Source organism: Metarhizium acridum, assembly GCF_019434415.1.
Source record: "Metarhizium acridum strain ARSEF 324 chromosome Unknown scaffold_72, whole genome shotgun sequence".
NCBI lineage: Eukaryota > Fungi > Ascomycota > Sordariomycetes > Hypocreales > Clavicipitaceae > Metarhizium > Metarhizium acridum.
Window position 1 is genome coordinate 1,086,653 of NW_027094019.1, and position 14,645 is coordinate 1,101,297.

Genomic DNA, 14,645 nt, shown 5'->3' on the forward strand with positions numbered 1-14,645 from the left:
TGCTCTAGAGGAAGAAGCTGGCGGAAGGCGTCGCACTCGAGCTGGAGAAGGCCATGAAGGAGGATTGAATGAAGCAGAAGAATTGGGCAAAATTTCTGGCTTTGAGCGCCTGGCTCGCTTCGTAAAAGCTTCTGGGAGCGCGTCTTTGCGGGTAACTTTTGCAAAAGATCAGAAAGAAATGGAAAAGTTGACTGCGAGCATTACATAACCTGTGTCGACTATCTGAAGGGCAATTCTGGCGATCTTGCCTTCCTCCAATACGCAGCCACATCTTGGTCAAGCCATCTGGACAAGACAGGAAGCCAAATGGATGGGAATCACAAGGAACAGATCATACGGAATATTTCAGAGGATCGCATTTTGAAGTACGCATACAGGCAGGAGAGGAACCTGCCGTGCTCGCAAGGTGTAACACTTCGTCACATTGTCAGCGAACTCGGACATGCCAACGTGGTATCGCTGTTGCTGTCCGGCGGCTACGACAAAATCAATGATCTGATGGTTTCTGAAATGACAGCGCTAGCTTTGGCAGCTCGTAGTGGCCATTCTACCATATTCGAGAGACTGCTGCAATGCGATAAAATCGGTATCAAAAGCTTGGCAGATGCTTCGCACGTTGCGGCTAAGAACGATCAGAAAGATGTCATTGACAGGCTTTCACAAGAAGAGGAGACGTATTGAGAGTCAAGGATCAAGATAGCTACACGCTTCTTCATAGAGCGTCTGAGCAAGGGAGAAAATCTGCCATAAAACACTTTTTGAAGCTACGTGTTCCTCCCAGTCAGAAAGTCAGTTGGTGTCGGACGCCTCTGTACATGGCAGCCTCGGCAAATCATCTGGCCGCTCTCCAGGAATTGATGAGCAAGACATGAGAAGAAGAACATGGCTCCGCACTTCGCCTTGCATTTCCACGACGAAACACTGTAGCTGTAGAGACGTTGATTGCAGGTAGAGGAGATGTGATCGACCAAGGGGATTCTAATACTGGACAAACATCGCTCCACACTGCAGTCACTGCGAGTGCCCAGGCCGCAGAGCTATTATTATTTCAGAATGACGCCAAGATAGATATCAAAGATGACGAGGGTGAGACTCCTCTACATATAGTCGTCGAAAATGGCGGGCCCGATGCCAACGTTGTTATCAAGATGCTTGTCGACAACGGGGAGAGGCTTACGACCAAGGAAAAGAAATAAACAAAATCTCCTACACGCCGCAGCAAAAAATTAGAACGCTTGTATGGATTCTGTCATGTTGCTGTTGGACAAGAAGAAGCGAGGTGCGAGACCTAGTCAAACGCCAGGGACCGCAAAGGCAACGCTCCCTTGCATGTCGCAGCAGCAAAGGGAAATCTGAAAGTCGCCGCGGAGATTATTCTCAGCGGTGCAGACATGGAGGTACCGAATACTGTTAAAGAGGCTGCCCTGCATGTGGCTGCGCGGAAGAATCAGAGTCAAGTCGTTATCTGCTAATAGAGAACACCGCTGGCACGCGGGCAATTAACTCGAGGATCTTGCAATTGGCCGCGAGATTTGAGCGTCAAGAGTCCGTTGCAGTGCTACTCAAAAAGAGTTTCGGATCTGACGTAAGTATTGAATGATAGCTTCGTACGCTCAAAACAGTGTCGAAGTACTTCTTATTCAAGAGACTCTCGCCCACGGATGATCCATGCTAATGTGACTAAATGGTAAGATCTTCGACACCGAGGCGTGTTTGACGTATGCTCGCTCTTTTATCCAAAGCTGTACCGTCTTCTCCAGGTATACAGACGACGATGTGAAACGCATGGCCCGCAAAGCGGCTGTAGTTGCAGGCAATTCCAAGTTGGAGCTTTCCAAGGATATAGTCTCGTCGCTGATTGTATGGCTCCATTCGATTTCATGCTGCTTTGCGGCACGTATGCTATTGTTTCCCTCAGCCTAATATTTTAGGAACTCTGCTAATATATTCAGTGCAATTAATTATACCTCTATGACTCAGGTTACCAGGAACTATGTACCTGAAAAATAGCATGCAAGTTGCCGAGTTGGCGCGTGAGTTTGGGAGAGAAGGAATCTACTTGCGGGCTCTTTACGAAAACGACGAGTCTTGGAAAGATATTGTCAAGGTCGACAAGGTTAAAGACGTTCTCGATAACAAAATGAAACATGATCGGGAAACACTGGAGGCCACTAAAGACAGAGCCGTCGAAATTGTAATAATCCAAGCATGCCGATGAGACAATCAACAGGCCGATAATTGCTATTATCATCACGGATAGAGAGGTGAGCTCTTTCTCTCTCTCTGGTGCACTCCCTTGTCTTCGCGGACTATTTGCTAATGTGAGCCAAAACGTCGAGCAGGCTAAATAAAACGAGTATGAGAAGCTCAAGAGTGCGATTCGGAGTGGCAAGGTGAGCCTAGGGGATAAACTCGTCCTTCTCTTTTGCGGAATCGGTGACGACCCCGGTGCAGTAAGACATCTGGTCACCCTTCAGGAGGAACTTGCAGACTTGGTGTCTTGTTTTAATGGAGAATCGGATGACATAGTTGCCGAAAAAGTCCCTGTGAAATACATTCCTGTAAGTCTGAGTATTTGCTCGTTTTCCCTGCTTTGTTATAGTAATGCCCGCTAACATGTCTCCTCGGTAATAGTTGACCAATTTGTTCCAAGCGGATGTAAAGCGCTTCGTCAAGCGGAGGTGAAGAATGCGTAATTGGACCAAGTGATCAAGTTCTAGTTTGTAGTATTACACATGACGAAAGCTTTACCTCTGCTGCGTCTCGACAACGGGAGCCTGGGATCCAGTGAATGGCCATACACGCGGGTTTGGATTACAATACCCTCTCTGTAATCCGTCACATTTTATCTCCATAGACTTTCTGACGAGCCTATGGTATCCGGCTTTCTCAAATTTGTCTTCCTCTGGAGACGCGTTGTTCCCTACCGTAGAGGGCCAAAAATACTACACCAGACAGATATCTAACTATCACGCGCTGTACCCTATAATATGCCACAGTATATCAGAATGTTGTTCGATGAAAGTATCCCGGTACTCATCACGATCCGCGATTGTCGATAGTGACTGGATGGACTGCAGGAAACACTCTCCTAAAACCCGTGAAGCTAGCTGTGTATTGTTCTAGAAACTGGCCGTTTTAGAACAAGGACAGCACAACGCTCATACAAAACTTTGGGCAGCCAATATCCATCTACCATATGTAAGCAAATAAACGGCAGTTGCCATAGCTAGATGGAATCAAGGCGTTGGCACCGGCTCCTATCGCCACGTCAGAGCATGTATGTTTCAATTCAGCTACTGAGGGATACCTGCTGCCGGATTGCTACGTCAGAATACACGCACGTCTCGGGATAATACGGCAACCACACGACAGCCCTTCATATGAAACAAGCAGCAATTGCAAAAAAAAAAGTTGGCCAAGGATACGTGATGGAGGAGAGCAAGCGCCCGCCCTGAGACGCAGAGGTCAAGGCGAGGGTCACGTGTTTTAACCTACCAAGGTTCACAAGCCTGACAGGGCGCCAATATGCAAAACATATTTCTGCAAAGCACACCGTCCTCCAGGCCAAGCAAAAAAAAATTTCCCCCAACAGTTTGGATTGAAGCATCTTTCCATTTCACACAAGAACAGAAACTAGCAATTTCACCACAAGCCACACGTCAACACAGTAAGCACCGCGCTTTCCCCTCACGTTTATATTAACTTAGCAGATTTTTCTCTCTGCAGACCAACGCCCGTCACCATGAGCGAGCGACAAAACGGAGTGGTCAAGTGGTTCAACGAGGAGAAGGGGTATGGGTTCATAACCCCAGAGTCTGGGCCCGACTTGTTTGTGCACTTTAGAGCAATTGAGGGGAGCGGCTTCAGGTCTCTCAAAGAAGGACAGGCGGTCACCTTTGAAGCCGTGCAGGGACAGAAGGGCATGCAGGCAGACAAGGTCCAGGTCAGCAATTAGCATGTCGGGATGAAGACGAGTTTTTCTCTGGGAACAGTCACAAGGATGTAGTTGGGTTTCTATCTTTATTTTCCATCTTTTTCCCTTTTCCCTTGGCATTCAGTCAACCGAGATGTAGTTACCATGCGTGCTGGTGCGGAAAACTAAACCTTTGTGGGCACGACTTTTCCCCCGCCCTGCCGAGTAAAACATCACCTCTGATCATGCGTCCCTTGGTGATTACAGTCATGGCCTTTTTCAGAGGTTTGCAACAAGCCGAATCTAAAGTTTGCTGTTGATGGTGATGATCAAATTACTGCGTGCATGGCTGTGGCTTTCCCCCCTCGCTGCTTGCTTGCTTCTTCTCCTTATCCAGAACCGCCTGGGCTGATTAGCTGAGGTGCCTCGAGTTTTCTACTCGCGCGTCTTCGAAATAGTGGTCGGAAGTACGGGATTACCGAACACGGGTGCTACGGGCGGCGTCGTGCTTCCATCGTGATGATGTTGTAGAGCTCCATCCTCTTAATATTTGATAGCTCCGAGGCACATGTGGGAGATGCATTATCCCAGCCGCCAGTTGCAGTGAGGACTGATGTACAGAGGAGGCGAGATTGTCACAGAATCGGTACGTGCAATTTTCACGTTCAATGTTAGTATATATGTCTTGCCAGCAACTATTCATCAACGTCTTCTTGAACCCTCCCTCCCGAAACATGCCACCGTTGGCTTTGATGCAATGTGGAAAAGAGGGCGACAGCGGCGGGTTGTCATCACACCATGCTTACCGAAAATGAGAAACGGCCATTAATATGCAGGGCAAGCCGCATTTAGCGGCAGTAGGAGCGCTTGAGTTACACGGCATGGATATCGGTTCAAGAGTGCTCCGCAGGGCCGCCAGGGGATGGCGGCGCCATATAATATCATGTACATATGCAGCTTAGAACGGCATCCCGAGACTTGGTAGAAGACGGCCGACTGTGCGTGCAAGCTAGCTGTTCGGACTGATTTGTGCATATTGAGTCTATTCGAATATAGTTACATGAACCACCTCGCTTGACCAACTAATTTGCCCTGTCAAAGACCAAGTTCTACAGTACCAATCTCCCAGGCTCCTCCTCCAAGATGGCCTTGCACCTCTCCAAAAACATGTGTGCTCTATGCTCCTCCTCCCGAGGCACAACAAGACTAAACACGTTGAGGCCGTTGGAGAATCCAGGAACAGTAGCGATGCCATGCTCACGAACAGCCTTCTTGGGCTTGGCAGTCAGCACGTCGATAATGTCAGCCTTCTTGGCCGATCGTGCGGGAGGCTCGAATAGCGTGCTCGGGGGCACGGCTGAAATCTGCGGCAGGTAGACGCCGCGGGACCCCTTGGCTGCCTTGATCTTGTCTAGGCCGAGAACCTGGTCGAAGAGTTCGCTGGCGGTGGGGGCGCGACTGGCAGGAGGCAAATTGCCGTTGGCGACTTCGGCAGCACGGCTGATGAATGTGGAAAGGGGCATGAAGACGCCGAGTGTCTTCTGGATGCGTTTCTGGACCTCGACGACCTTGCTGAGGGACACGGGGACGTTGATTTCCAGGGGGAGAGCTTCCTGCTTAGAAGGCTTAGGTTCCTGTACAGCAGCAGCGGGAGCAGCAGGAGCAGCCTTCTTCTCAGCAACCTTGATGTTGCTCAGGTCCAGGTGGGATAGCTTCTCCAAGCGTGACGATACGACGGCAGGACTGTCGGCGTTGATGCTGCCCAGGTAGGCTAGCACATCGCCCTTCAGCAAGCGCCCGCCTGGACCCGTGGGGGTGATTTTGCTGACGTCGTCCTTGCTCAGGCCGTTCTGCTTGACGAGGTGCTCGACCGATGGCATCAGGGGATACTTTTGCTCGTGACTTTCTACAGTCGGCGCTCTTGGTGCGGGCTTGGCCTTGTTCTCGGGGATAGCCTCCTCCTGCTTGGGCGCAGCAGCTGAGTCGCTGCTGCTCTGCTGCTGCTGCTGCTGCTGCTCGTCCTTTGGAATCTCGAGTGTCTTGATATCGTCGCCTGCCTCAGCCAGCACCGCGATCCGAGTTCCGACCTGCACGGCCTTGGCCCCATCCTGCGCCATAATCTTCATCATAATACCATCGTCCTGGGCCTCCACATCCATGGTCGCCTTATCCGTTTCAATTTCCAGTAGGACATCGCCGGCGCTGAAATTCTCGCCCTCTTTGACCTTCCATGTGGCAATGTTTCCTTCGGTCATAGTCGGAGAAAGGGCGGGCATAACGAAATTCTGTGCCGCAAGGCATCGTGCAGAGGTTGTGAGGCCTGTACGTCCCAGTTAGCAAATAAATAAAGACACGGTCCCCGCGATGCCACTTGACTGAACTGCTGACGCCTCGTAAATGGTTCCAAAGCTGCAGCAGAGAACTGAGAACCTACCCCGAGAAGAGGCCCTCCCAACAAGACGAGCCGAAGCACGGCAAGCACCCGCTAAAGACGCCATAACAGCCCAATTGAGCAATCTGATGTGCCGTATTCTCAAAAGAGCTCGATTCGTAGGGTATTGGGATCGGGCGGAGGGAGCGAGGCTTTGGAAAGCTGCGCTCCAAAAATTGGGAGCTTTTGGAGCTGTTGGGGAGCGCCGATGCAGGGCGGAATGAGCACGGATGATGGACAAGCAGTTTTTTGGGGACGACATCGGTACGTACCGATATTGAGCTAGGCTGACAAAATAATGTCGCCAGCTCATGTGGATATCATCACACTAAATGTCGACATAATTTTGTACACTTTTCCGGCCTTGTCGGCGCTATGCCGGGAGTGAACAAATCACCCAACCCAGGGGACCTCCACCCTGATAAGGTTATCAATTTTCGATTCTAAATTGTCATTCCAACGTCGCGGGACGAATTGCCTTGATGCCGGGTTCCGCGAGACCGCAACCACGCTCATTTACACACCCACGCAATACGAACAACATCATAGGTCCGGCAAATCGCGGGGATCAAGCCCCAATGGCTAGTTTCTCACGGGGCATCGCCCTGCTCCCTCTCCCGCTCCGAGCTCTCCCACGCCCGGCACACCCCGTCGGACCGTTGCGATTCTTCACAACCTCCCCCCTCCGACTACGAGCACCGCCATCGGCCTCCCCGTCTGTAAAAGTAGAAAAGAAACTACCGTCTAAACCTTCTCCCCCCAGAGGGAGCCCGACAACCGCCGCACCCTCCCGATACGCATTCATCAAGAGCCTCTCGTCGAAGCAAACCCCCACGGTGCTGTACGAAGCTCCCTCCCACTTCTGGTTCTACTTTGGCTGCTGGTCCAGCGGCATCTCCATCCTCGCATGGACGGCGCTCACGGGGCCGACGGTCGTCAAGCAGCCCGACGGCACGCCGCAGTGGGTAGGCTACGTGTTTGGCGCCTCGTACGTGCTCCTCGGCGCCATGGGGTTCTACCTGCTCTCCAAGACGCCCAACATCGTCAGCACGATACGCGTATTGCCGCCGGCCGTCTCTGCTGCCGGGGCCGCACACCCGCGGCTCGAGGTCACGGTGAAGCGCATGCTGCCCGTCCTCAAGCCTAGGGCCATCACCGCCTCCCTCGAAAACGTGTGCCTAAAGTCGAGATTCTCCCTGCCGGAGGAATACGTCCCCCAGTTGAAGCGGCTGGAGCTGAAGATGAGGGAGGAGGAGCAGCGCCAGGCACTGCGCAAGTTTGACATGGAGCATCTCTTGACCATGCCGTTCCGGAGGCTGGGCAGGGCGTTTGCCAACATGTTTCGCGGGGTCAGGAGCGCGTGGACGGACATGGGATTTGGGGTTTTGAGGGTCGACGGGAAGGAGTACAAGGTTGATGTCACAAAGGGGTTTGCGCACGATGGGTTCAAGACACTGGAGCAGATTGTGGCCGTGGGATATACAAAATAGAGTGTGAGTCTCGGGATGCTGGTGCAGGTGCGGATCTGGGGTTATCCGGGCGAGTGTATGAAAGGGTGAGCATTTGATGTACAATGGCCTTTTTTTTTTTTAACCGGCCATTGACTGGCGACTATGGAGACTTTTGCATGTACCAATTTGTACAGTACTGTAAGATAATTCTCGCTTGGGCACCATTGTAGATTCGATGTGTCCGCGGGGGTGGGAGAAGGTTGGTATACACCTACGGTGTCACGCGATGGAAAAAAAAAAAACAAAAATTTGACAGTACATAACCATGTCGCTAAATTCATCTTGAAATCATGCCGTCATGACCAAAATGCTCACGATTCTCTGGTGCTTACCCAGCTGGGGCAAAAAATCAATGCATTATGGGCGAAGCAATCAATAACACGGCAATGTGGGTTTTATTCACCGCCCTGACCGAGTCCACAAAAGCGCAACTTCACGTCATCGCTCACTCTACTGTAGTCAGTTCATCTGCCGACATCCACGGCCGGTCTCAAGCACTCAACCTCCGAGCCCATGACGGACGAACCACCACTTGACCGCTGAGACGGAAAATGGGTGCAAAACTCCCCACAAGCCATGAACGATGATCCCGGCACCCGGCCAAGATATAAAAGCGACTTGTTAAGTGCTGTGTGACTAGCAACCATCTCTTTTTACTTCCGACGACGGCAACGATCGCCGAACCGTTTCGCAAGCCAGTAAAGCCCAGGGGAGGCCATGTATACAATGCGATAGGTCCCAGAGTGGCCAAAATCCTGCACAAAGGCGACAGCAACTAAACCCGCTTATTGGATATATGTGCAGTACCCAAACTCACCACCGACGGCGGAGTTGCCGGTTAAACAGGGAAGTCCTAACGTGTTTAAACTTTGGCCTCGGGGCAGTAGGCTTCGCTGGACGTCAATGCTAGCCGATGAAGGCACAACACAGAGTGCCGTGGTGGCGGTAAGAATGATATAAAACAAATGAAGTCATTGTTCAATGGCCAAGGAGGAGAAAATAAAAATCACCGTCAAGGTGCGAGGCCATGACAGTTCCTCGACACCTGCCGCCGAATTAAGGGCCCATCTGGTCTGGAGATTGACAACTGCCAACTTCATCATCGTGCAGCAAACCCTTGTGCTACCCGATAGCGCCGTCGTTGGACGGAGTGGCAGGGGAATGCGGTCATGGCGCCATCTGCAGCACCGTCTGTGTGTCAACTGCTCTATCCCTATGCCCCGTGTGCCGGTAACACGCACATGGCCTATAGGTACTTGCCTAGGCAGTTATGTGCAGGCGAGCGAGTACGTGCATCCCAAGGGGCCAAGACGCGCAACGAAACAGACGTGCAGACGCAACAGGTGGAACTTGCCAAGATGAACGACAAAAGACGGGACTAGGGAGGCCCCCCCCTCAGCCTCCAACGGCTTGCTCCAGGCGGTGAGTGGCGCCACTCGGATCCGGGCTCGCGCAACCCAAGACGCTGGGAAAGTCAAATAAGCGAAGGGCTTCAGACCGTGGGTGTGGGATCCCCATTCTCCCATTCTCGCGACAAGGAATGTGTGTACGGCCCAGCGTCATGTGGTGTGCGGATAATATCCGTGTTTGGCAACTTGGTCGGCCAGATATGGTGTATTTCTGGAACAACCGCCAGTGGCGCGGCCGCGGTTGACGCTATTCCATAAACTACATTCAAGTCCGCACCAAGGCAGTATACATAGTACTCCGTATGTGCACACATTACAATTATAGCCCGTACATGACTTGTCAACGACCAAGACGAGTCAACTCCGTACATATGCCGAGGGCGAACTGGTGGCAGTGGATGGCCCACCTTGGTCCCCTCCGCCTCCGGTCGTGAACATATGACGGAGGTTTGGGCGGCATGAGCTGAAGATATTGTGCTCTTTGCCAAGGCCAACCGACGTAGCCAGATGTCCAACGTGGAGAAGTTGGTGCCGAAGACGCAGATACCACCAGGCTTTGCCAAGCAATGCTGCCCTCGAGTTTGATGTTTGATGTTCCGTGACTACCAACTGAAAACCTCGATTCCGCCGACGAGACCCTTGGATGTTCCTTAGTGGGCAGAAGGCGCGTTCGCTGTGTAGCCGTGCAGCCGTGCAGCCGTGTAGCCGTGTAGCCGTGTAGCTGTGTATCAAATGTCAAGCCGCTGGGTAGGATGGACTTCTTGGCGGCGGATATCATCATCGCACAAGGAGCACTTGAGACCCTCAGATGGAACGCCAGTCAATCGTGGTGGCGGGGTCAAGCACCGACAGTCGACTTCATTCGTGACATCTGAAGCTGGTACGAATCATGTCCTCCAGGTAAAGAAGGTCTGTTGTGTCGCGGTCATTACGTGCTCAGTCCTCTGCGGACCAGCTATTGATAATTGTACAACTACAGCATCCTTCCATGACGTACATTCTCCAGGAAATCATATCGCTTGGTGTCGACTGGTTTCCGTGGAAGAAAGTCAGTCCTCTTGTGTGTTATCAGGGCGTCCTCGTCATTGCAGTGGTGGTCCAGACACGAGGGGGTCCGTACTGGTGAACCGAACGGACTAATAGGATGTTGTTGGGCAATAAGGCTGATGCTATTTGTCGGGAATGACGGCCTGAAATGTTGGTATGGCTCGGCAGCACAACATTATTCATTTTTTCTTTCCACCTTTTTCGCTTCACCAATCCCATATCTCCTGCCTTCATCACAGCTAGTGTGCAGAACTGCAATGACAAGTTGACTGAAATCCCCCGGATAGCCAGTGGGATACTATGGCATAGGCATCAGCTTCGAGAGCAAGCAATGCCCCCTTGTCCGAGATGCGCCTGGGTGGTACGGACGGAGTACATGATGGTCGTCATTTGTGAAACGGAGATCAGTCATACTTGGCAAGTCTGCAACAATATCTGGCAACAACGAGCGTTCATGTTCGACAGGACGAATGCAAACGAAGCAAGACGAATACTATGAGCATGGCCCGAAATAATGACTTGTAAAAAAAAAGATAAGGCGCGCTGCCGTTTAGAGGCCAATCCCATGCATGGCGAGAATGGCGGTGGAGGTTTGACCATGGCGGGGGTGGTCCGTACATGCATGCCATGTATGTACGATCTGACTGGCCAGAATCAAACGAGCAGCAGTGGAAACAGGATTGTCATTCGATCAGAGCCATCTTGAAAAGGCCATCCAACACCTTAGCTGGCGATCAAGGTGTGCGGCCTTTCGTCTCAACTGACATGTGTACAATACTCCGACGCGATCCCTGGATGTATTTGCGACAGGGCAAGGCAGGCTTCACTGCCGGCCCTGCATGAAGTGACAGCTCCCTCGTGTCATCTATCGATGGCCTGGGTGCTCTTTGCATAATATATGGCAATGATGTTGTTATTCGGCATGCCAAACAGGCGCGAGTAAGTATTAAGGGCCGGGTGGTGAACCGGTGAATCACGGCATTGACTAGTATAAGCATTAAGAGGGCCATGGCATATGTCACAACTCCATGACCAGGGCTTGGCAACCAAAGAGAACCGAATCCAACAATCTGGCTCTATATGGAGTACTGCGATCAACGGGGGCGTGAACATTTGGCTGGGGTCCTCCACTGGTCTTTTATATTGGCCCAATGCCAACTGGCCGGTGTCAGCTATTTAACACAAACTACTATTGCCCAGTATGACACAGAGTAGGCCAATGCAGCAGCTGTGAATGGTCTGAGAATGAGCATGTACCAACCGGGGGGAGCCTCGGCGGCTCAGATGTTAGCAGGACGAGTACAGCTTGCTGTGGGTACTGCGAAGCTACTGGATGCAAGATGACACAAACAATGGCGCATGGTCGGTGGTGAGTGGTTGGCAAGTTGGATATGCCGTAGACTGCTGGTTATGGTGGTGAGATCCTCTCTGTTGTGCTCCGTACGGGGTCCTCGGTATGCCGTGTAAGTGCCGCAACGCCAGCAACGTTAGCAACGTTTCGCTTCAGCTGTGAATTCCAAGGTTAGCCCTAGTCGCGTAGTTGGTTCTAAACCAAGACCAAACACCGAACCGGGAATCAATGGTAACTGAGGCCTCTACGGCCTGTCCACGATTCCAACAAGGAATCCGAACAACGTGTGAATGTACCAAGGTTCTGATGTAGGCTCGTGGTGATGTGTGTGTGTGTGTGAGTGTATGTTTTTTTTTGGGTCACACGTCATTTGCATTTTCGAATGTCGACATCCCTGATCAAGATGGACCTAACCTGGGGCGCTAAGATGAGCGAGGGTCTGGTGGTACAATTTTAGCGGTATCAGCTAAGGTTGAACCCTTGGCGGTACAGACAACAATTTCCTAGCCAACCAGTCCCAGGCTCGTTTTGCCATCTCGAATTCTCACAGGCAGGGGGTGGTAATCTGTGACATCGTGCTCTGTCAATCAATCTGGCTAGAGAGCGACTGCCCGACCCGAAGAACTGGTACGCACGGATTTAGTACTAACGACGTTACTTTGCTCTATTCTTACAACAGTCCAGCCACCTAATCGTCTTTGTCGAGGCTGGGTGGTCACTCTTCTCTACGGCCATGCCGTGTCCAAGCAGCCAAAAAATGGTAACTTTTCTGCGAGACAATGTTTCGAAACCACCAGACGTACCGTGTTTCGCCGCCAGAAGAAGCAAAGTCGATGACTGTAGAGTATGCCATGCCACGAGCCAAGAGGTATTGTAACACAGCACGGTGAAATGGATTTCGCGATAGGAGGTCATTGAGCACCTAATTCTACAGGCGGTGCCGAGTGGTCCATGGTAGGGGTACGGAGTGCAAGGCAGTATGTAAACAACGTCATATCGTTGCCAAGTTCGCCGCATACCAGTGCACTCTCTGGTATGAAACTACTCTAGCACGGGTATTGACTTTTTTTTTTCACTAAAACGTGGTTATCTCGATCGATGCGGGGAAAGGAATGAAACACAAACCTTCAGATAGGGAGTTAACGCTCTTCCAGACCACTTTGACCTCACTGGGAAGCAAATAGGGCCTTGAAATGCCATGCCATTGGATATCAGAGGCACAGAGAGTATAGATCGTCGAGGGGCCTGGATAAAACCTGCAGTTGCAAAAGCGCCAACCAAACTCGGTTCGACTTGTCTTCAATAAGCTTTCGCGGGCTACCTTCGCAGACTAGGTGTACAATATCCTAATTCTGGGGGGCTTAAACCGTGTGTCGAACTCGAAAAAAGCATAATTAATCACTTTTGATCCTTATTGTAGGCGCCAGGTATGCTGCACCGCATTGCACTGCATTGCATTTCATATTCGATGGTAGACTTGCTCTACCCACCCATGCCGTCATCTCCACAGAAGCAAACGTCGTTTGCCCACATAGCCAATGACGTGTCGCTGGGGCTTCGAGGATAACGACCCTGTCGAGTGCAGGGAACCAACAACGCCTGTTTGTAGGAGGAGTTCAGTATGGCTCGCCGAGAACTCGGGGAGGCGTCCGTAACCACCAGCATCGACTGAATTGAACATGTTTGTGGCGCGTTTCTGGAATAGGAATTAGCAGAAGACTCGGAACCATCGGTTTGCATCTGTCGTTCATGTGCTTTGTCGACGTGCCATGCCCAGGTGGTCAGTGTAGAGTTGCGACTAGTATCAGGTAAATTTCGTCCTGTCGATGCCATTTGCGGCCGAAACGGAGGCGCCATGGCTGTGTTTCGAAGTACAGCCTCTCCTCCCCCTTCTTTGCGACGCCCACCCCGGATTGACAAAGTTCAGTTTCTGGAGTAATAAGTTACCCAGTCGAGGCCAGTCGTAATGGTGTCCACACCACCTGGCGCTCCATTGCACGAGACGCGGGTGGGAGAGAGTCCGGATGGTAACTATGTATAGGGGGCGGCGCTCTGTCTTGAAGGTGCAAGGAGAAGAATTGTACTCCGTAGTTGACGGGTCTGAAGCCGCGCAAGCAGAGCATATGTTATAAATGCCCTGGCGGTGGGCAGTTGGACAAGACTTAGGAAGGAGCAATCGAGCACGACAAATAACAATCTACGGGGTGAAGCGTACGGCGTACCTCTCAGTCCGTGATGGCAGGCGCAAACGGAGAAGTGAGTGCCGTTGATGGTTTATTAATTGTGTCTGCCATGCCGACACATTTGTCTATCTCTTTACTCCATTCAATGAATGACTGACTCTTACTATTCTAGCAGGTGTAGGAGCTAATGCAGACGCTGACCATTGGCCCCATGCGCTGGACTGAGTGAGCTTTTGTCCTTTTTTTTTTTTTTTTTTTTTTTTTTTTTTTTTAAAAAAAAAAAAAAAACTATTATTTCCCATCCTTTCAACGTCTGCTTGCGAGTGCGCACTATTTACTCGTGGCGCGAGATACAGCATCCATTGTGGTGTTAGAGATGCCATTGAATTTCAATCCGAATAAGGCGGGGCTGGAGCTCGATGATTCAGATACAACAGCGAAAGCCCACATGAGAGACATATCGTCGTAGATGAATGGGTGGTTTGAGACCAATGTGTTTTGGTCGTCATGAGAGACAGAAGCGTGGATGACGGGCTGGATGACTGGCTGGATCACGCAGGGAAGAAACATGGGTAAGCTTGGGCCATGAGGGTCTCGGTCGCCACAATTGAAAACAATCTGATGGGCATGGGACATGGATAAGTGGATGCTGGTGTGTGGTGGTGGACGGCACTGAGGCATCTGGGATGTTCGGGTGGCCTCGAAGTCTACGGAGTCGCTGGGTGATTATCTGTCTGGTGGTATCCGCTAGCTGCTTCCTGTGTCGGGCGCCCTTGGTCTTGGCGATATTTTTCTTA

At 51.4% G+C, this 14,645-nt stretch overlaps 6 protein-coding genes across 6 annotated transcripts; 3 read left to right on the forward strand and 3 right to left on the reverse strand.

Moving 5' to 3' along the window:
* Positions 1 to 306: 306 nt before the first annotated feature.
* On the forward strand, positions 307 to 681 carry J3458_007103 (uncharacterized protein; the record flags this gene model as incomplete). The annotated part of the gene is made up of 1 exon (XM_066119204.1): positions 307 to 681. The coding sequence occupies one exon, from the start codon at positions 307 to 309 to the stop codon at positions 679 to 681; it is 375 nt and encodes a 124-aa protein (XP_065975841.1).
* Positions 682 to 1,993: 1,312 nt separating this feature from the next.
* J3458_007104 (uncharacterized protein) lies at positions 1,994 to 2,685 on the forward strand (the record flags this gene model as incomplete). The annotated part of the gene is made up of 3 exons (XM_066119205.1): positions 1,994 to 2,194; positions 2,367 to 2,561; positions 2,635 to 2,685. The coding sequence occupies 3 exons, from the start codon at positions 1,994 to 1,996 to the stop codon at positions 2,683 to 2,685; spliced, it is 447 nt and encodes a 148-aa protein (XP_065975842.1).
* A 1,021-nt stretch (positions 2,686 to 3,706) lies between these two features.
* On the reverse strand, positions 3,707 to 4,057 carry J3458_007105 (uncharacterized protein; the record flags this gene model as incomplete). Its single annotated transcript, XM_066119206.1, has 1 exon — positions 3,707 to 4,057. The coding sequence occupies one exon, from the start codon at positions 4,055 to 4,057 to the stop codon at positions 3,707 to 3,709; it is 351 nt and encodes a 116-aa protein (XP_065975843.1).
* Positions 4,058 to 4,781: 724 nt separating this feature from the next.
* On the reverse strand, positions 4,782 to 6,546 carry PDX1_1 (pyridoxine biosynthesis protein). The gene is made up of 2 exons (XM_007816814.2): positions 6,351 to 6,546; positions 4,782 to 6,236 (listed from the first exon to the last, which is right to left on the reverse strand). The coding sequence occupies exons 1-2, from the start codon at positions 6,412 to 6,414 to the stop codon at positions 5,026 to 5,028; spliced, it is 1,275 nt and encodes a 424-aa protein (XP_007815005.2). The 5' UTR covers positions 6,415 to 6,546; the 3' UTR covers positions 4,782 to 5,025.
* A 379-nt stretch (positions 6,547 to 6,925) lies between these two features.
* On the forward strand, positions 6,926 to 8,088 carry J3458_007107 (uncharacterized protein; the record flags this gene model as incomplete). The annotated part of the gene is made up of 1 exon (XM_007816813.2): positions 6,926 to 8,088. One exon carries the CDS (start codon positions 6,926 to 6,928, stop codon positions 7,835 to 7,837), a length of 912 nt encoding a protein of 303 aa, XP_007815004.1. The 3' UTR covers positions 7,838 to 8,088.
* Positions 8,089 to 14,120: 6,032 nt separating this feature from the next.
* Positions 14,121 to 14,529, reverse strand: J3458_007108 (uncharacterized protein; the record flags this gene model as incomplete). The annotated part of the gene is made up of 1 exon (XM_066119207.1): positions 14,121 to 14,529. The coding sequence occupies one exon, from the start codon at positions 14,527 to 14,529 to the stop codon at positions 14,179 to 14,181; it is 351 nt and encodes a 116-aa protein (XP_065975844.1). The 3' UTR covers positions 14,121 to 14,178.
* Between the last annotated feature and the right edge of the window lie 116 nt (positions 14,530 to 14,645).